This window comes from Spodoptera frugiperda, chromosome 15 (genome assembly GCF_023101765.2).
Source record: "Spodoptera frugiperda isolate SF20-4 chromosome 15, AGI-APGP_CSIRO_Sfru_2.0, whole genome shotgun sequence".
NCBI lineage: Eukaryota > Metazoa > Arthropoda > Insecta > Lepidoptera > Noctuidae > Spodoptera > Spodoptera frugiperda.
The window spans coordinates 9376267-9399370 of record NC_064226.1 but is presented as its reverse complement, the minus strand read 5'-3'; the positions used below and the strand labels follow the sequence as shown (position 1 = coordinate 9399370).

At 35.3% G+C, this 23104-nt stretch overlaps 3 protein-coding genes across 3 annotated transcripts; 2 read left to right on the top strand and 1 right to left on the bottom strand.

Moving 5' to 3' along the window:
* Positions 1–558: 558 nt before the first annotated feature.
* On the top strand, positions 559–12656 carry LOC118279839 (uncharacterized). The gene is made up of 3 exons (XM_035599652.2): positions 559–711; positions 10662–10865; positions 12035–12656. The coding sequence occupies exons 1-3, from the start codon at positions 685–687 to the stop codon at positions 12629–12631; spliced, it is 828 nt and encodes a 275-aa protein (XP_035455545.1). The 5' UTR covers positions 559–684; the 3' UTR covers positions 12632–12656.
* Positions 12657–12711: 55 nt separating this feature from the next.
* On the bottom strand, positions 12712–16754 carry LOC118279869 (uncharacterized). The gene is made up of 4 exons (XM_035599711.2): positions 16421–16754; positions 15943–16116; positions 14496–14608; positions 12712–13544 (listed from the first exon to the last, which is right to left on the bottom strand). The coding sequence occupies exons 1-4, from the start codon at positions 16458–16460 to the stop codon at positions 13314–13316; spliced, it is 558 nt and encodes a 185-aa protein (XP_035455604.1). The 5' UTR covers positions 16461–16754; the 3' UTR covers positions 12712–13313.
* Positions 16755–18820: 2066 nt separating this feature from the next.
* LOC118279634 (uncharacterized) lies at positions 18821–22894 on the top strand. The gene is made up of 2 exons (XM_035599309.2): positions 18821–18959; positions 19097–22894. Exons 1-2 carry the CDS (start codon positions 18897–18899, stop codon positions 22805–22807), a joined length of 3774 nt encoding a protein of 1257 aa, XP_035455202.1. The 5' UTR covers positions 18821–18896; the 3' UTR covers positions 22808–22894.
* The last annotated feature ends 210 nt before the right edge of the window (positions 22895–23104 follow it).

Sequence of the window (23104 nt, the reverse complement as noted above, 5' to 3'; positions counted from 1 at the left end):
TGCAAACATAGATTCATTTGCCTACACTGTATCATCAGTAAGTAGGTAGGTATTTTATTAAAATCGGTCACGGTCAACCTGTTAGATGTCTGCAATCAGTGAACAAGTTGACGTTGAGAATTTCATATTTTAATATGCATAACTTTTTAGCTATAATGTGCGGAATTTGTCCAAGTCATTACTTAAACTGTGATAAGTATTAACATGCTTTTTAAAAGCTAATATTTGTTTTAAAGGTGCGTACTAACTTTTTAAGAGGCTTTTGTGTCTTGTACTACTAATAGGTTACCTAATGATTACTCGTTAAAAACAAAAAGTGATACATATATCTATCACTTCTATACCTATTTTGTAAATAAATTTTATTTTAATCTAATTCAATTTGGAGTCGATATAAATATTTAAAGAAATAGCCGGTTTTAAACAAGAATTCTTCTAAATATCATTCCATTGTTTGTAAAATACGATTGATATAGAGCAAACAAGTTGTACAAGAAGTATGCCTTCAACTTTACTCACTCAATCTCACCATGAGAAGATTGCGCGCAGGTAATTAGCGTTAACGTAAACAATGAATGCACGCAATGTCACTTCCATACTACATGTAGTTCGTTGTACGCTACCAAGGCGCGTGCGCAACCACTGCGCCGACACTCCACCACCATTCGCCGAAGCGCGCGCAACATGGCGACCCAGCTTCTCACTTTGCTCGTGAGTATTCCTTATTATTTCATTAGCATTTTATTACTTAAATATATTTATGTTACCTAATATTTATGTTTTTGTAAACTTTTGATTGCAAGTGTTAGGTAATCGATCATGTTCACGGCTGAGCTGTAGTAGAGGGTTCGATTCCGTGACACGAATGTCATTGAATAGGATTACGACTAAGAATTTTTGGTACTAACGAAGTGTTATGGTAACAATCGATAGTAATTTAGTATAATTAATGCAATAGCGACATAGTTGTCCTTAAGAAAAAAATCTGAATAATCGATGTATAAGATAGAAAACATAAATTAACTAGGAATGATTACAGTTCGTCATTGATAGCTTGGTTAATTCAACCTAATCATCATACATTTCCAATTGTTTCCTTTTTAATCGATTATTCATAAGTTGTATAATTTATCCCATGATTTGTTATCTGATACTTTGACTGAACTTAATAGACGGATCTTAGTGACTAAATAATTCACACAGTCGAATGATATTAGTCATTTGCATGGTAATCAGTTTCCAATAAGTTTCACAGTAATTTATCAAGGTACGACTGAACTATGAAGTGATCTAGATTGCCAATTAAGCCAGTCGTGCACCGCCCTTTACTTACATGCTCTTACGCATAACCACGTTCATTAAAATTGCACATAGAATCATGTGTGTACCTATATACTGGGCCCAAAACTTATACAGTATACTACCTTCACTTCTTGTATATTACTTATATGTTATATGTTAGATTATGTAGTAGACCTTATTGCTAAAGTTAATAATTAATAGAAAAGGTCTTGTAGTCTTCCAGTTTCTTTAATAAAATTGTCTTAAAGAAACTGGAAGAAGAAATTGTCTAACAATTTTTGAACCTAAATGAAAATGAGCAACAATTTATTTTTATTAAATACACAAAATTTTGTGAAGATCTACGCAAAAAATGCTAAGCAATCTGGATTTAGGATGTAGACTATGATATGTTAACCCTTACTGCTTATCCATCCAAAGGTTGTCTGTAAGATACCGATCGCTTTTTAGTCATAAGGTCGCCCACTGTACCTACTATCAATTTCTAAATGTGTGTTCTTTGTATATTTTTGTTTTTTTGTGTACAATGAAGAGTATTTCTATTCTATTCTAGAAACTAATCATAAGGACTATGCATGATACTAATGTTTTGAATCTGCTGGTGAAAGATAACAATTAAAACTGGTCATTATGAGGTATAGTTTTGAAACACTTCCGATATAAATATAGTGCTTACAAAACTAGGCGCAATTTACAGTCTTATGTAATAAACAAATGTTAAGACGAAGACAGTTCACACCACCGCTGCTCCTATACAATTTTTTTATCTTAATTCTTTAGGGCTTTTTTTCCTACTAGAAAAATTACAGCCCCATTACATAATACAAAAAAATCAATAATACACAATAATGAAGCTGCTAAACCGTTTACTTGCAAATGAAATGATTAAATGATACAGAGATCAGATGATAATGGTGATGCTAAAATGCTATGAAAAACAAAACAATATTAAAATTCTTTAAACTAAAAATCTGACACCTCTATTGACTCAGCTTCTATTCTTGTAAACAATGTTATAAAGTTACTTATATTGGTAAACATATACATACATATATGACGGTAACTTAGAATTTCTCGAATAATGAAAAGAGTCTGACTGGAATTACAATCACCTGGATAAAGGAAAGTGTAGTAAATACTTGGCTACAAAAAGGTTTAAGTTCATAATCACAGTTCCCTTAAGTCTTTTACACATATTTCCGTGTCTCTACTTGTATCGTATTGCTGCGACAGAGATGCATGTCGTATGCATGATTTTTTCGCTCTATTCACACATTTACTTCTCCATATATAGTAGATAATATTCCTTATGTTTTTTAGCTGCGTGCTAGGGGCACGGTAATTGATATTTCACTGGGCGCTTAAACGGTTAATTATATTTACAAGTTGCGAATGTTTCTTGTTTCTTTGTAGTATTGCTAAAATGTCTCAAGTTATTCCTTTTACCTACCTGTGCCTATTGCAAGAACTTCAACAGTAATAGCTCAAAATTGTTATCAAACGACGCGACTGTGAGTTATTGTCACAGACTATTATTCGTTGCAACATAGACAAAGCACAGAGCAATTTAGTCGTAAATATACTGTGATTTCAAGTCAGCCTCCCAACCCATGAATTGGTCACTTCTAGTCTTATTATATCTTTCGTGTTTGGAATAGTTTTTTTTTTATTTGCTCAAATCATGAACATGTATCATAATATGTGTGTATAGTACTAATTCTGAAGTTATTGTGATAAATTGTGAATGTCTTGTTTCTAGATCGGTTGGAATATGCAAATGTTGAGTGAGAGTGATATTAGGATCGATCCCAAGTGAGACAAATAATATAAAACATTCCAATACGGTAATTCATAGCAATAACACTAAATATAAAATTGTAGCTAAATTTTATCACCGCCGAATAACAGAATCAGATAAATTAATCACATAACAAAAACAACACCTTCAAGCCTTTAGAACATAATGTTATTGTTCATTAACAAACAATCTAATGTACATGGAGAAAAACTCTACTAGTTTCACGTCACTGAGGGACTCTTCATCATGAGCAACATACGCGACGCGGCGACGTATCGCAGCGTACTATATATGTAGAACAGTTATTAGTTCCCGTTAATGTAAGAACTTACTCTACTGAAACGTAATTTTTGACATGATGTGAACAGATCCAGGTCATGTTACGGTCAGGTCATAATGCATTAGGGTATGATCGCATTTGACAACATGATTGCATAAGCACGTATGCCATGACCACTCCAATTGAATAGCGTTCATTATTTTATCATAATTTATCACATACCACAAATCGCTATGCATTCTTTGATGTCATATATTATTATATTTAGAATTTCTTTTTTGTACGTAAAATATTATTTTTTTTATAGACTAAGTATAACTGGGAAGGTGAGTCTGACTGCAATACCCAGACTTCTGTTACTCTCTTGGTTTCTTTTAATCTTTTACTTAACCCTCAGTTGCGTTACTGGTTACGAGACTAATAAAATTATAAGCACACACAAAAATCAATCTACCTCTAATAATAATACATTCACGGCGCATGCAATATTTTATTTCGAGCGCCATGTTATTTCTTTTTGAGTCTAGAAAGACATGGAGGTTTTTAGATGCAGCTCTGCACATCGCCGCGTCGGGTCATTAACCCCAAGCTGCACGAGAATGCACAATGATGTACCAACCTCACTGCAAATGTCAGTGCGTCTATCTTTCTGTTTATATGTATATCTCATGTTTTCCTTATAGGTATTTTATACTATTCGCTATCTTATTACACTACATAATTATTTTGATCCTTGGCTATATGGCTTTTCTACATTATTACTCGTGTTCAAATTCCAATGGAACATTTTTTTGATCCCATACGATACCAAGATTCGACAGTCAACAGGTTACTGTTGAGGCCGAAGACTCCTGGTGCTCAGGTAAAATGAGCAAATCTACGGTGTGGTTATGACATATTCCATACAATAACACTGGAACTTGCAATGCTTACATAACGTTAATATTTTTTTAAGTATAGGTACCTGAGGATAAGGTCTATTAAAATATAACCTCAAACTAAGTTTGCATCAATAATAGTAACATTTCCAATAATAATAATTACCGATACATTCACCTATGAGTACTAATTTTATACATTACTAGCTTCCGCCCGCGACTCCGTCCGCGCGGATGTCGGTCTTCGCGTGGAAGTATTATTTCTCCATTTTGTGTAACTCTGACAATGACATCTTATAAATATCTATTGGACCCAGATACGGCAAGGGCCATAATAATTAAGGAAATTTTTTCTACGTATTTTTCCAGGATAAAAAGAATCCTATTTTATGCCCATGATAATAAGGTATAATTATACCAAGTTTCATCGAAATCGAACTGTTAGTTTTCACGTGATGCCTGAACACACAGACAGACAGAGACAAAAAAAAAATTTATCACATATTTGGGTTTGGTATCAATCCAGTAACACCCCCTGCTATTTATTCTTTCAATATTTCCAATGTACAGAATTGACCCTTCTACAGATTTATTATAATAATATGAATGAATGAATGAATAAGAGTGTTATAATAAACGTAAGAGTAGACAAATATAATCAGAAAGTTCCGAACTGCTAAGCTATCGGGATTTATACGTGTTATTGTGAGTCAACCATAAAAGATAGACATTTGCTGTCGTGGAATATTTTTTAAATAATTTTAAGGAGAACATTTCCGTCATACATGATTTCTGTGTAGCTTTAACTATTAAGTCTGCACACGCGACGGAAGCTTAAAAAATGGAATAAGTTCTCCTGTTTTCCCAACATTTCCCTTCACTGCTCTGCTCCTATTGATCGTAGCGTAATGAAAAGTATACTATAACCTGCCCAGGAGTATGAAGAACAATTGTACCAAGTTTCGTTGAAATCTGTCGAGTGGTTTTTGTTTCTATAAAGAACATAGACAGACAGACAGACAGACAGACAGACAGACAGACAGACAGACAAAAAAATCTGATTGCATTTTTGGCGTCAGTATCGATCACTAATCACCCGCTGATAGTTATTTTGGAAATATATTTCATGTACAGAATTGACCTCTCTACAGATTTATTATAAGTATAGAAGATTAATTTATTTTATGCCATGATCGACCCACTATAAGGCAAAGTCCTCCCTACCTACCTTCCACTACTTTCTAATACGAATAAAGGTTTATTTAGCCAAGCCTTGTAAATCAATTACATGCATAAAACAAAGGAAATCAATTGTGTCTGGACTTACATACTTCAATAGGTTATATCGACAACCTTAGTGGGTCTTATTTCACGTTTAATTTCTTGGACCTTGGTCAGCTGGGCGTGGTCAAGGCGCCTGCGCTGGCATTGTGGTACACTTCGATTTCCGGATAGCAAACGGACACGGCTCGCCATTCTTCTATCGTGTATTGTGATCGACCGTGGCATGTCATTTATTGTGTTATTTTCGAAATGCTTATTTGTAGTTTCGGCTGCTATTTTATTAACGTCATCATTGTGAAGCAGTTTTGACTTTATCAATTCAGTAATTATAGCACCTGCACATTTTTTTATATACTTACTATTAGTAAGATATTACCTACGCACTGTAGTTTTTACAGGGAAGTGGTCCAACATGTCTCAATGTGCTGAATTTTGTCACAAAGAGCATTGCATGTAGGTATGGCTATACCTACTTCGAGTAAATGTCACCGTTTAATAAAAAACTTGCCCACATAATAATATAATCAACAGGACTTAGCTATGCCTGGTTTTATTGAATAATAATTAATTGTTACGCATATACCTAAAAAAAATTAGAACCGTTTAAATGTCACATTCTATTTCGTGTAATTTATAATTAATTTAGGAAACGTAAGTTTGGGTATTGGATATTTGTGTTACATTTGAGTTGTTATAAAACAGTAATGTCACGTGGATCAGTTTCGTTATGCGATCCATATAATAGAAGGCGAGTCTATTGCCATAATATACCGGTCACAATTCTAGCCTCTATATGGTTCTACGTAATAATGCGGGAACTTAGACCTATAAACTTCAATTCCTAATTTAGCAAATATCGAAAATAGTAATAAAAAAATAATATATACTGAAAGCAAAAAACTTAGCCCCTTGACCAGCCAATGAATTATAATTAGACGTAAGTAATTATTATTTCTAATCTCGCCACTTATCTATTAATTTGAATATGCCCTTGACTTGATTTGATACACTTTTTTACCAAACGACAATTGGTACAAAGACGCCAACGCATTCGATCAGACCAGATAATTATAATGATCTCTATCGCTGTACTGTAGGTAGGTACTTAAGGTTGACGCCTGTCACTTTTAAGTAAGTGTCATTTTAAAACAGATGTCACAAACAAAAATGGTCTCAATTGTAGTCTACAGAAAGCTTGAAATTATGTGGATCATTATTTAGCTGGATGATGAGTCTAGGACCTATGAACGTAATCGTCATTGTCACATAAGTGATTACGTAGTTTATTTGTAGCATCGATCGATGCATCATCGATGTAAGTAGACTTTCCTGCAACATATCATTCTTACAGGTCTTATATTCGTATGCGTGATACCTAGTATACTCAATTCAGCATCTTTCATCTTCGTGATGAAAACTTTCTGTAGATAACTCCAAACTAAATAATAAAGTAATAATAAAATGAATGTGGTCGAATTTCGACCACTGGGCAACCTCTATAGTTTATACCTATATAAATACAACGCCTGATTTGTTCACCATCATGCTCAATAGTAGGTACTGTAGTTTAGTTTTGTAGTAACTAACATTAAAAAAAAATAACCTTCGTAAATAGTGCATGTAGTGAGTACTTACTTATGACCTAACGTTGTTTAGGTACTAAGTGCCACTAAGTTAAAGTTTAGTTAAGTAGCCACTAAGTTTGGTGACATTGAATATATCACATCCAACTTCATCGTGTCATCTGAGAGCTTGTAACAAGAACTGTACCTACTAATAAGAATTACGTGATGCTTTTTGCAGTATCCATACACCGATTACATCAATACTGTACCGTGATTTAACGGTACTGTGGTTACTGGTATCCTATTTGAGTTCATCCTACATTGACGATAACGTAAATGTTATACCTTGGTATTCGAAATTATACCCACAGATATATTAATTTATTATATCAATAATTATAGGTACCTATCAGTGCCACATACTAAGATGTGTTTGCTTTACGGTTAAAGATATCGGTTGGTTTTTGAGCCGGCAAATCACAGCGCTGAACGCGCTCTCGACTAAAAGCCACCCCGTTCCTACTCCCGCTTTTCGAGCCCGAGCGGCAGTAAACCCGCAAGGTAGTCCGCAGCTTCGGATCAGGCACTAGCCCTGTTGGACCCTATCTATCTTCAAGCCTTAGCTGGTCAAGTGTGAGATTGTAGCAAACCCTCTCGTATCTTACTAACCGACTTCAAAAAAGGAGGTTCTCTGTTTAACCTGTATGTATGTCTGTTTGTTTGTTTGTTTGTTTGTTTGTTTGTGAGGGATTATCTCACGATTGGCGCAACCGATTTTGATGCGATTTTCAGAAAAGTGTTTGTTACGCTTAGAAACAGCTCTTACTGCCACACTCAGAGTCATTTAATGCTTACTTAAACTATTCTTTAGTAACGATTTTGTATGGAAAACAATTGCTAAGGACTGGGTTAAGTAACCATTAAATGACTCTGAGTGCGCGAGTTAGTATATTAACCGATGTAAAAAAGCAGGATGGAGTCGGACTTTTTAAACGTAGTTTACTGAAAATTATTTAAATGTTAACGAACAACGTAGTTTGTCCCGTAAAGTGATTGTTAATGAATTATTTATAATACCACTTATATATTATAATGCACTTTATATTGTCAATGTAACAACTTAATAATGGTTGGTTACAAAACTTGTTATTATGTATGCTGTGACAATTATTTTAATAGCTTTTATAACCATCAATTATTCTCTACCATCTTTGGACTACTGTTCAGAACTCGTGGTACAGACTTCTTACCGGTCAGTGGTTGGGTAGCCTATCAGGGGCCTTAGTCTGCTATTACAATTGCAGCAGTGCGGGAAGGACGGAGCTATGTAGGTTGTATAGCTCCGTCCCTCTTTCACTGCTCAATGATCGACCATTCTGACACGATTGTAATAGCAGACTAAGGCCCCAGTACATATGACTGTTAATAGTTACTTGGTCGTTTTTGGCTTTTGAAGCTAGTTTTTTTATAAGATATACAGTGTAATTGTATCCTTACAATTCGGTACCGAAGCTCTCACAAGCGAAAGAGTTCATTTCGAAAGTAAAAGAGAATGCCCAACAAACCCAGAGTCAATTAAAAATATTTATGAACAATATATGGTTTGGACATGTAGGAACGATGGATGAAAGCAGATTTACGGAAGAAATATACAAGGCGGATATTAATGGGGCCGTCGGCAGAGGGCGCCCTAGAAGGACATATAGCGACCAAATTGGCGATATATTAAGAACGGCTTAATTAAAAGTACCCTTAACCGACGAGCATACATGAAAAGACTGATGAATGTTAATGAAGGGAAAGAGGTATGTAAGGATCATAGCAATTGACATTCCATTGACTTTGCCTACGCCTACCCCCGTGGCAGACAGGCGTGAGGTTATGTATGTACGAATAATAGACCTTAAGTAAGAGCAGGGTGTATAATTAACTGAATTATTGTTTACATTACGACATTAGGATAAGCAAAATTTACACATAAACATTTACGAAAATTTACAAGTAACCACCCAAACCTGTAAGATTTAAGGGCCACTACACCCACACAATAATGTTATTTTGAGTTGATATTAGATACAAATGGTTTATGGGTAGAAGCTTGCTAATGGCTTTCAAAACCCCTGAAAAAATTGTGTTGGTCCATGCGCCAAACACCGTGTACTTATGTATGAATCAGCAATATGGCGTTCAAGGTAATATAAAATAATATCTCTCTTTGCAGCAGCACTTAAATCATAAACTGGTTTCCAATATTAAAATATACGTACCTAATGTAGGGAAAATTATAGCTTTGCACTTGTAGAAAATAAAATGTTGACTACTTAGTGGCTGGCAAACTAAAACTTAAGGTTTTTAGGATATCAATAAAATCCTTGCAACTATTATATTAAAGGGTAGTTATTATAGTACAAGGTGTTCTAAATGTATCTGCTACGGCTTTAATGGGAGGTAGACAGGTAGTGTTGTGTTTGAAGATTAAAATTTTTTCACTATTGTTAATTAAAGCTTTTTTATCTAATGTTGTAATCAGTCTATAATTGGCATTTAAAATTAGTTTTATTGATCTATTTCTTTGAGACTAGCTACTTCCGTGCAGTTTCACCGTTTCTGCACGGCTCCCATTGACTGTAGCGTGATGATTTATAGCCTACTAGCTTTCCGCCCGCGGCTTCGCCCACGTGTAATTCGGTTATATATAGCGTTTTTTAATGATCTCGACAGGGCTTTTTCTTCCACAGGCTGAAATCTTGTTACAACTGGAATTAAATATAGTGTTAACACAAAATAGGGATTTAAAGGCGTGATGTTATTAATGTTATGCATGTATGTACATAATTATGTATGTTATTATGTATGTTAAAGAGACGACTGAAAGTTGTCATACAAAGTCTTTTTTTTAAGGATGGGAAATCATCAAATGACCGCTCCCGCTCTGGGTGGAACGGAAGGGAGTGTCAGACTTTTACTGACTAAAGCCCCGGCTCAGTTTATCCCGTTTCCCCCCCTTGGGGGTTGACATTTCAAAAATCCCTTCTTAGTGCTCACTTATGTTACTAAAGGAACCTCTGTTCAAAATCTCAGACTCCTATACCGAGCGGTTTCGGCTGTGCGTTAATAAATCAGTCACCCAATCGCACCCCCTAAATCACGATTGGAGGGTAGTTTGAAAAAACTTATAATGTCAAACATATTTACTTGCCTATGTACGTGTTCATGCCAAGTTTCAAGTTTATAAACCCAAGGAATAAGATTTTTCATAGAAACGTTTTTACCCCTTTTCCCCCCTTGGGGGTTGAATTTCCAAAAATCCTTTCTTAGTGCTCCCCTACATATCCCAAGGAACCTACATTCCAAATTTCAGCTGTCTACGACCAGTAGTTTCGACTGTGCGTTGTCTGTCAGTCAGTCAGTCACTCAGTAACGGAAGAGTTTTATATATATAGATATATAGTTCTCCATTAATGTATGTGAGTAAACCGTGATTTTTAGTTAATTTAGAATGTCTCACGATAGTTATTACAAAAATATTGACATACTATGTTTTAATGTTTCAGTTGGTGAGTGCCTTCTGGCTGAACACGAGCGCAGAACCCGCGCCCGCGCCCGGCCGTGTTCCCAAAGTTTACAACGCTCTCATCACTTCGAACCAGAACTTGGAACCTAGTAAGGCGTACCCTGTGTACCAGCCAGTACTGCACGATGCTTTCGCCTTCTCCTATCAACCTGCCATATTCTACGGCGGAGATTTACTTGGAAACGTAAGTATTTTTGTATATTGATATTGATTTATTGACCGACAGACGGACGTTATTAATATTATTATATTTGCTTTGACGTTCAAAAGTGCCTTCCTGGTCTATTTGAAATAAATGATTTTGACTTTTTTGACTATTAAAATAGCAATGTCACAGGGTAGCCAGAGGAGCTCATTACGACACGTAATGCCGCTGTACAATGTACACCCACTTTTCACCGTTTGTGTTATAAGTCCCATGTAATAGGGGGTGGGCCTATTACCATTATAACTGGACACAATTCGAGATTCCGTGCTACGTGGTCGTAAGTGCGACTGCCGGACAAGAGGTCACGGGTTCGATTCCCGGGTCGGGCAAAGTATTGCTGGGCTTTTTTCGGTTTTTCCAAAATTTCTCAGTAGTAGCACGGAGTCTGAAATTGTGTCCAGTATGTGGCAATAGGCTCACCCCCATTTTTTTGGGACTTAAATAGCACAAATTGTGAACATTGTTGTCATTAGGTGTACATTATAAAGCGGCATTACGTGCCGTAATGTGCACCTCTGCCTACCCCTTCAGGCGTGACGTTAAGGCGTGACGTTAATGATGACTAATTTCCAGTCACTAGGCTATTATTTTATTTTAATATAAGTAATGGTACAGTAAATGAAAAAAAACAAAATCCACAAGTAGTTTGTTTTCATAATTCTACAAAATCCCAGTCGAGACCGGTACAATATCTGGGGGCACGGCAGTGCCCCCGCCAAGTCGAGCAAAAAAACGGCACGGCCGTACCATCCTTTTCTCGAAGCAATTCGGGCCTTTTTCGACCCCCTATAATTCGGTTGTGGATAAAGCAAGAAACCTGAATCTTCAGTAACTAATCCGGCATTGTATAAACATTTTGTTTTCATGCGATGTCCAAGTCGATCTATTTGTTTAAAACGTTAAATATTTTTAATATTGGCATGATAATAACTTATGTAATAACTTAAGACAGAAGGTCCTTCAAGTAGACACTAAATAGATTAACCGACTTGGTATTACATGGATCTCACAACTTTTGACGGTAGAAAGACTGAGCTGCGAGACTTGGGTTTTTACAGGATGTTTTTGATGGGATTATTTTTACAATTAATCGTTTGACATTGATATATTGTTGAGGTTTTTATCATAACCGTTCACGATTTCAGGGAATCATACCAGCAGCAGGTTTGGCATCTAAGGAGACTCAACCTCAACCTTCCGACGCTTCAGTAGTTTCCACACCCGCAAAATCCACAGAGGTATCACCTTCGACGACTACAGCGCCTCCTCCAACTACAGAATCAGCAAAGCAGTCAAACGAGGGTAGTGCTTCCACCCCATCTCCGCCGCAGCCTAATACCCAATCACCAATACCACTCAACGAGTTTGGTCTTCCACCACAAGTTTTGCCCTTAGGACACATCGACCCCTTATATAATACTCTACCACAATTCAACCCTTTAACCTACAGATATCCAGGTGTCAGGTTTTATGATCCCTATGATCCATTTGGATTCAGCTCTTACACGAGTCTTCCAGTATACCGTCCTCTACCAAATGTGCTGGGACAAAGCTTTCCCATTCTGACTAATAAACAGGCTAACAAAAGCCCGATTACTGAGGAACAACATTATACGCAAACTCCGCCCCCCGAACCGAGTGATCTCAATATATTGAACTACGCATCACAAGACCCTGCTATACCCAACGTTCCCCCACCACCACTTCCCCAAGGCGGCCTAAAAACTGATAAATCAGAATAGTTATGAATAAATAAGTTTGACATAATTACAATTTGTATCATTATAAAGACTGAGCTACTAAACCCTCCAAATAAAGTTAGTCCTGTAAGGCTAGAAATTTGTAGGATGATGATTTGTATTTATTGTTCTGCATTACAGGGGCACCACATATTGCTTTTAGAATTTTGGAAGGCGCACTATTTTTTAGAGCTTTATAGTGTCTGATAAACGTTTTGACCCATGGCAAGCGGTTTTATATGAGTTCTACAAAACATTATGTAAAAATCTGTCATAAAAAAACAAGTTAAGTAACTCTGATTTGTAGGTACATTTCTCACCTGGTACCTGCGCAGGTGTCACCGGACATGTTCCACAAACATTCAGGTATTAAAAACTACACAAGAGACTACTGAGAACCGACGGTTATATGCTTTAGAAAATAAGTTGTGTCTTACGACTCTGCCTGGGATCTTACTCTATAATATTTAGCTGTTTACAATTTTTTATATGAGGTTATGGCCCCGACTTCTTACCTCTCAGTGGGTGGATTGTACCTTTATCAATTTGAGAGTAACGTGGAACGAGTTGCAGAATGAAAATAATATTTATTTTGATTTCCTGCAAATCGTCCTAAATGGGCCTTAGGCATGTGGGACGAGTGATATGACATTAAAACAACAGTTTAGTCCAGAATTCAATTTAATTATACATGATAGAAATAAAAATCCCAATCAAGACCAGGTGATAAATCTGCCGGTACGAGCCATTGTACGAACGTATATTCATAATCTTGCCTTCCGGGCAGACTAAGCAAGACAACAAAGTAACATACTGCAAAATTGGTAGGAGTAAATTTGATCATGTCGCTGTGGGGCGCAGTAGCTGTTATTCGCACGCACTGTCCCAATGGATATTTGGTAAACCTATATTGAGACTGAAAACACATGAGATAATGAGTATTAAATAGACCTCAATAAATAGATACTAAAACTAAACAATATAAATAGATTGATAACAGTACAAATAATAACATCAACCACGTATGCTTCTGCTTCTTCTAGATCTTAAAAATTACGTAACGGACGTTAATGCGATTTTTTAAATATATAATATACACAATAGGAAGGTTTATAATAAACTAGCATTTGCCCGCGATTTCTTTTGGAATAATTACGTCCGGCAGGATTCGGGTATTTTTTTACCTATCGCCTTTTCCAAATTTTATTCTACGATGTCACCAGAACCGATTCAGTACTTAAGTTTTCTTTATTTTGAGATCGTAACATACAGTCAAAACTATTCAGGTATCAAACTATTATTGTGCTGAATTTTGCTCAAATAAGTTTAGTGGCTTAAAAGATGGAGTCCCGGAATTTCAATTAATAGTTGCCTTTCCCGTGAGATGTTTTAAATAAAACTATTGCGTTCTTTTTCGGTTCATTGTTCTACAATAAATGCATTATATTATTATCTACTGTACTCTATTTATATATCTCCTCACAATATAGCGAATTAATATATTTTCATTAAACATCCAAAATTATAAAGCGCCATGTATTGAGTCCAGATCTCAATCTAGGAGTTGCTGATACTATTATTTAACTAAGACTAATGTTACATAACCACGGTACGCTCCTACACTATAGAAAAAGTTAATAGTTTCAATTTACCCTCCGCCCTCTTTTCTATCCCTAGGAAATTCCCTATTTCCAAAAATTCTCTCTAAGTGCCACCCACCAACGAAAAGACTTATAAAATTTTAGCTATCTACTACCTGTCGTTTTGGCTGTACGTTGTCTCTCAGTCCGTCAGTCAGTCAATCAGTCAGTGACTCAGTAACAGAAGCGTATATTTATATATTTATATAAATAGAAGATGTAGTTACCAAAACCATCATAGTTCCAGCAACATCTTCAGCCTTATGACGTGCATGCATCAAAAGCAATTTGTTTTTGGAATCACATCTGTGACCCATCAAATACTCCATTAGGGCCTTTTCTGAAATAAATCGCATTTCTTATTTTCCTAAGTTACACAAGTTACTTAATATACCCACAACAAGATAATTTCAAATTAGAAAGGAGACCGGCTAATTTCTATAGTAAAGGCTTCGTAGGACAAAAATGAAATACTGTGGATATTTAAGGACTAATATAACCACTCACACATCCACGGGGGCCTAAACAGTCCGTGGGGACTCCAGTAAGTTGAATAATACAATCCATATAAGGCTGCTTTTTCACCAGAGATGTGCTATGTACTTATGCTAGGAACATGTGATAGCTAAGCTGTGAAACAATGTGACCGTTTCCACTGATACTATGCGATGTATCGATAGTAAGGAATCCATCCGTAGCACGCAACTTTCCATAGAAAAAACCTAGATTAGCTGAGTCTGTTTCCACTAGTGCTAAGCTATGAATATGATTGGTGGAAGCCAAACGCATCGATAGCAACGTCGTAGCATAGCACATCTCTGGTGGAAAACACCCTCATGCTATATAAGTACTATTATAAATTACTAGATGGCTCTGTATTAGTTAAATTTTATAATCTCTGCGAGTAAAAAATATCTTGGCAAATAAAATAAGTAGGATAAAAAATATATAAAAAAAATTTAAATGACAATTAGCGTTTTCTTTTTATGATCTGCTTTTGATATGTTGTGTGTTATTGTTATTATTTACAAAATACAAATACATTAAGTTATTGGTATAATTATTTTAAAGTGTTTATCATGCACAATTTAAGTGTGGAGAGAGCCATGCTTCGGTACGAATGGGCGGGCTCGACCGGAGTGGCTTGCTCAACATTAAACATATCGATGAAGGTCGATATTATATCGGAATCTCTACTATTACAAATCAATGACTACAACCTGAAATATTTGGCAATTCCCGAGTACTGTCAAAAAATAATTACACAAGGCTGAATACTAATATTAGCCCTTGAAATCTGTGCGGGTCTGCGGCAGGTTAGCAAGGATAGCTCGCCGCCCGACCAGAACCAGACCCGTGAGTACGGAGCGTCGCGGTCCGCGCGCATCTATGAGCTATCAGGCCACCAGAGATGGAACCCAGTAGGGCTCACACTTGATCCGGAGCTGCGGACTACCTAGCGGGTTTACCAGGGCTCCGGCTCGAAAAGCAGGAGTAGAAACGAGGTGCTTTTTAGTCAGTAAGAGTCTGACACTCCCTCTTGCCTCGCCCAAGGCGGGAAAAATTATTGGATGATTTACCCCCATAAAAAACTCACAGTGTTTCATTTTTGTTTGTCCAGGCCAGGATTTGTCGTTATCTTTTATGTGAATGAAAAAAATATATAACACTTACTTGGGATAGGAATATGAGTGAAAACTACGTTCTGCAGAGTCGAGTGTTTTTTTTTAATTTTTTTTGCTTTTTTTGTTTGATTCTTTTTATCACCAGTATTATCACCAGTATCATCACCATTATCATCACCATTATCATCACCATTATCATCACCATTATCATCACTTAGAACCACTGTAACAGAACATTGAAATCATTTTCGTGGTATTTGTTTTTGTAAGGATGAAAATTAACCACATGGTTCCTTGCACCCTAAACGAGGCAACACTTAAATCTCCTTTCCAACCAACTCAGCAAATTTTTCTTGCTCCCGAATTACACTTACAAATCTCTATGAAATAGTGTTTTGTTCTGATATTACTTTTTTTTTACCACGTATCATATAAATTTTACATGGAATATACATTGTAGAGCCATTTTATCACCATGTAATAAAAATATGAACAATACTACTTAGGTAAATAAATAAAAAACTTACCAACTATAAATAATATAAGTAATACAAAGGTAAACTTCATTGTCGAAATTTGTATAATAATATTTATTTATGCTACAGACTTTTTTATTGTGTTCATATATGTATAAGCAAATAATATCGCAAATTTCTTATAAAATGTTCAATATTTGTTCATCTTCACCATAAATTATACAAAATTATAGATATTTTTAGAGCGTTTGATTGTAACTATTTAATTATTGATATACATAAACGTGACGATTTAAGTAAAACTATATGCAGTAGCCATTTAAATTTCTTAAAAACTTTGAAACTAATTATACTCGAAGTGTGTAATGTAGCCGTCTTAAGGCAATCGTTCTACTGAAATAATGAGCCTCAGTTGAACAAAACTTCCAAGAATCCTTCTATGTTTATAAGAAGGAGATAAAACAAATAAGTGCTCGCTCATACTACGCCGCCGGCGGTTACGACATGAATCGAGTCAACCGCAGTATTTGTAGCTTCACCATTACACAGTGCACGACGCTGCTCCTGCCAAGTGAATTTAGTTTTCTTTTTTTCTAGTGACATCAGCCTGGACCGGATGGATGCTCTCGACCTTCCTTCCTCATCCTTCATCATTTCCCAAGCTTCTCCAAGATATCCTCTTCTTTGATATGACAAAAATTGAATAAGGTGATCTAAAATTATTTACTACGGCTTTCTTTTTTCACTATTGTAATCTTCAAACATTACACTACTTCCCATTAAAGCCGTGGCAGATACTTTTAGAACAACTTATATACAAAAAAAAAAACATATATGCAACTAAGTGTGGAAGAGCCATGCTTGGGTACGAATGGGCCGGCTCGACCGGAGTGATACCACGACCTTACTGAAGACCGACGTGAAACAATTACGCTTGCGTTGTAATTTGTTGTGCGGGTGAGGTTACCGGAGGCCCATTCCCCCCTTCCCAACCCTTAAATTCCTAACCCCTAAAAGGCAACGCACTTGTAATGCCTCTGGTGTTTAAAATGTCCATGGGCGGCGGTGATTGCGTACCATCAGGGTACGTCTGCTCGGTGCGCCGTGTTTCATAAAAAAAGCTATGATTATTATACTTGCAATGATGTATGGACATTATTACACCTGATAATAATATTATGTATAACGTATCTATCTGACAAAAATTAATAAACGAAACTCTCACAGCATGGAGCTTGATAAAATGTTGTTAAGTAGGCACTGTGATAAAATTATAGTTGTACTTGATAAAAATCATAATAGAAATGTTTTTTTTTTTTTGTAGCCTTATTAGGCGTAGAGCAGTCTATACTAGATAACAAGTAAGTTTTTTTGTTGACATAGCTAAAAGCCGTGCTCAATGGTTCTTCAACAAGATAAGGGTTTTCACCTGTCGTTACCCAATGGAATCCATATACACATAGAGCCTACCACAGCGTGGCGTAAAATCAATGAATTCATAAAGATATCCTATCTCGCGCAATGACACTGACGTTAATATATTCCGATTACAAATATGTACAGCGTGTGGATAAAAGGACACAGTTTTTGTTTTTTTGTGAGAGAGAAGTCGTTGGACTTCTCTCACCTTGGGCGAGGCGAGAGAAAGTGTCAAACTCTTACTGACAAATGATAAATATATGTTTGCAAATAGGTTACAATGTAACTATTTTAATTTTAATGTCGTACCATAAAGTTCAAATTTAACAAGTTTTTAGGCTTACAAAAATGTATATGAAAAAAATATGTTACCAGTTTTACCCAAAGGGTGCTTAAAATTATATTAAACATAATATATGAAAAAACTTCAACGCTTTTAAATCGTTTATTTGAGAAACTATGTTAACAAAACATTTTCTAGGAATCGCCTTGCCCAACTTAAATACATACAGATATGAGCGCAGCAACCACTTACACTTACTTACTTAATGCCGTGGCTAAAATTAATATTGTGTCTTCTCCTGTGAGTGATTTCAGAATCCATTTCTCTATAAAGCTCATATCACACTTACTGTTAATGGTTGCTTAACCCGGTCCTTGGCTATTCTCGGAACAAAATAGTTTAAGTAATCATTAAATGTATCTTTAGGGCAGTAAATGTGATATGAGCTTTATAGAGAAATGGATTCTGAAGGTTTTTTAGCTACGGCGGCTGTATGTTTGCGATTCCTTATAACGGCAAAATATATAGCCGTCAAACTGACATACAGTTTCACGGCTAAACAACCATTATTAACCAATCCACTACACACTTTAATCAGCATTCAAGATGTTAAATAAGGCACATTGCTAATGTATAAAATTTCCTCATTATTTTTTTTACCACATTGTTTTACCAACACCCTCTTTGTGAACACACACAGGTAACGTAATCTGCGCAATAACAGCAAAGTGAAAATGTTTCAAATCGCTGTTGGATACCGGTAAAAGTGCCCGAAGTTAAGCCACCTGTGATAATAGATTGTTTTCAGTGATTTCGAAAAGCACTATGAAAATCCTTGTGTCACGAATAATATTTATGTTTAGTGCTATTGTCCGTTCAACCCAACAGGTAAAAGTAACATGTTTTACTATTATTGTAATTCTTCTTTTCTGATGGGCTTCTTCTCTGATTATATTATTTAAAAATGGTGGAGTATTAAAAATATAAAATTATAGAAAGTTCATTTCAAAATTATTACTTCTCAGACTTGTCCTGAAGAAGTTTCGAAAGAAGGCATCAGTGTAACGTGGCATAAAACACCGACGGCACACAACATCGAGTCAGACCCGCTCTGCTACCGCGATGAAACCTTAATCACAAGGAACTGTTCCTACAATGGCTGGGTGCCATCACTTAATGATGTTGGACCTTGTTTAAAAGTAGTCAAATATTTCGATGTAAATTCGTGTCCGCCCGGATTTTACAAAGTGTCAGAAAATATCAATGAATTTTGCTATCAAATAGGTGAACCCTCTGTTTGGGATACCCCTTGTTTTTTCAGTGGGGGAGCTTCAGTGATAACAGATTTATCTGCTGCCGAAGTTGATTTTTTACTAAATTCTCTGAGAAGTACAAATACATCTAGATATTTTTGGTTACCAGCCGCAAGACAAAGATTATTCCATCCCGTAGTGTGGACTATTCCTGGACCAAATTGGGGCCAACGTGTTATACCAAGTGACTTCTTACATTTGTATACACCCTTCACAAAGAATTGTTTACTTTTAGATATAGAAAAAGAGGCACTTGTAACAGATGTGTGTTCCAAGAGCTATCCTTCCCTATGTTTTTATATAAATGATCATTATTATCCCTCTACATGTCCCGAGGGATATCAGTCATTTCGATTTAAACATGATAACGGCACATGTTTTGGGATAGAAAAGGCTGAACCTGGAATGTCATTTAATGATTTTATACAAAATAAATGCAAGACACCTATGGTTAATGTAAATAGTGAATTAACAAGATTTGTTTTCAAAAAAATATCTGAAATAAATAATTTGACCAATGATATGTGGTGCTGGCTTAAGACATATGAAGACAACGATGAGACAGAGATTGTGAATAGCAATGATTCTCAAATTATGAAGAAACTTTCTTACGAAGGTATTGTAAATAGTGCTGGTGTTTTAGGATTTATTAACTCTAACGCAGCTCTGCCGTGCATGGCTTGTGAGGTAGAAATCGCTTATGGAAAAACCGAGTTCATGTTCGAATACAATGAAGCACAAAATAAAATTTTCCTAACTGTTTACTATCCCTCAGGATTATGGAAATATGACAATACTGATAAGGGGATTCAATGTTTTTCTGATGCAAAAGGTTTCTTTAGAGTCGTAGATGTAAATGATTTACCTTTTATCGAAGCAAACTCTTCTCTTTTTTCCGACATAGTTAACATTGAAAAAATTGTGTACGTTATCGATCTTGTCACTGATAGTTCCGCTCAATATTGGTGTGAAGGTCACACTATTGACTTTAATTTTATAACTACAGACAAAATTATTGCGAATCCCAAGGGTAACAAAATTCATGTATTTGCACTTGTAATAAAATATTATGTTTTACTCGAAAACGTCGAAGAAATTGTAAACTTGACGGGATTAACGAGTAATATTACGGATATATTTTTAGCAAAAAAAGTTTTACTCATGGATGTAATTGACTATTCCTTGGATCACATGATGATTTTATTACACTTGCATGTCGATGTTGATGATATACATGAAGACGAGGCCCTTAATATACAAGAAACATTCAATAATTTAACACTCATAGCAAAGCTAGAATTACCGAAATATAACTATATTTTTGTAAATTTATCGAGTTCTGCAGTTTGTTTGCCAACAACTTCAGAAAATGTCAATGAACTGGACTGGGAGATGACACCTATAGGCCACATTTCAGCTCCTAAACAGTTTTGCTTACAAGCTAATGGATTGCCAGTAAAAAGACATTGTAGGGGATCCTATGAAACAGGTGGTGTTTGGGGTGAAGTGGAAGGTTTTTGTGATAGTACTTACGCCCCATCTGAAGCCACAGCTTTTCTATACAATTTTGTAAAGAGACAGATGCCAAATAAATATGCTTCCAGGTTTCTGACTGATGGTCTAAATTTTGTACTCAGTGATACAGATATAATAATTCCTGCTGATATATATTATTTATCTATGTCTTTACAACATGTATTAGACATTGCTGAGCAAAATGCAACATCAGTAGATACTGGTGATATAGACAATATAGCCTGGGTTATGGATAGAATGATGGTCCTTGATTGTAATTATTTACGTTTAGCCCAGACACTTAATTCAACTAATGTAATATTAGATTCTGTTAGTGATATTATAGAATTGATAGCACAAAAAACTTTAGTTGATTCTGCTGAATTTAGCAATGTTTCTTACCAATTTGCATTAAAACCTCAATTTATAGTTCAAATTTCATATCCAGAATATAATAACATAACTGGTATAGCCGTTATTAGAAATTCAGTTTCTGATAACTTTGCAGATATGGTGGTTCAACCATTGTATAAAAATACTAGTATAGAAGAAGTTCTTTCTATAGAAAAATTAGAAATCGCTACATGGTTACCTGAAAAGGTTTTAAATACACTCCAAAGAAACACTAATGAGAGCGATGAAAATGTTAGTGATTTTTTACACATTATTATTACATTTTTTTATAATGACGCAATTTTTCAAGAATTGGCATCTGAAAAACATACAGTCAATAGTCGGATTGTAGGAGTTTCGATACCAGAATATATTTCGAATCTAGAATATCCAGTGCCGCTTATATTTAGGCAAATAAAACATACAGAAAATTTTGATTGTGGTTATTGGGATTTCCAATCCCAGCGTCTCAATCATAATTTAGGTTCTTGGAAAAAACAAGGCTGTTTTGTTGTAAAAGTTATAAATGATAAAGTTGTTTGTGAATGCTACCATCTTACTCATTTTGGACAATTACTAGCTTTGCCAAACAATACCGATGATGAAGTTAACCATATCAACAAAAACCATACATTAGCTTTAAATATTATAACTTTGATTGGAAGCTTTATGTCACTATTAGGAATAAGTGGTATTTGGATAACAGCCCTTGTATTTAGTAATTGGAGAAAAAAACCAGGAACTAAAGTTCTTCTTCAATTGTCAACTGCTATAGCTTTACCATTAGTGTTTATTTTAGTTTTTAATTTAGATTGTTCAATGTTCATCAAAGTGAATGATTTGTATACTGTGGCAGAGCATAAACTATATCAATGTATTATTTTAGGTGCCTTGCTACACTTTTCTATATTAGCTAGTTTTATGTGGATGTTGATAACTGCTGTTTTACAGTTTATAAGATACGTGAGAGTTCTGGGAGTAAGTAGACCTGCACGGTTTATGGTCAAGTTTACTTTGGTCGGTTGGGGTATACCTTTGTTACCAGTTGCTCTTACTTTAGCACTTGATGCTAAAAATTATATTCCAAGTCCATCACTATCTAGAAGTATTTGCTACCCAAATGGGTACTATATGATTGCAAGTGTATTATTTCCAATTTGTCTGATTTTGTGTGTTAATGTAACTTTATTTATTTTAGTTCTTCACGCCATATCGCGTGGGCCTGATCAAAAGATGAAATCCACTGACATGGATTTGGTCAGTGCACAGCTTAGGGTTTCTATATTTTTATTTTTCCTATTGGGGTTGACATGGGTTTTCGGTATATTTTCATTTTCAAATCATTTACTTTGGTCTTACCTTTTCTGTTTAACATCAACGCTACAAGGATTTGTATTGTTCATTTATTTTGTTATATGTGATCCGAATACTAGGAATCAATGGATAACATTGATGAAACCACAGTTCATATCAAACTCTTCTAGGAATAGTATTACGAGTATAACTAATGGATAATGTTAAGTGAAGGGGATAAAAAAACACGCTTATTCGGTTTAGTCATATTTTATTGTTTAGCATAGTTACTTTAGATTTTAGTATTAGGTAGAGTTAGTTGTAATTAATTTAAAATAAATATTTTGAAATATTTGATTTGTTTATTTATTTTTTTCGTCTTTCACATTCAATACCTACGCATTTTTATATTCTATCACATTTAATAATATAAATGAGAAAATTTGTTTGTTTGGATGTTAGTCTGTCAGCTTAACTGGATTTTGAAAAAACTTGCTATACAGATAGGGTGACTGTATA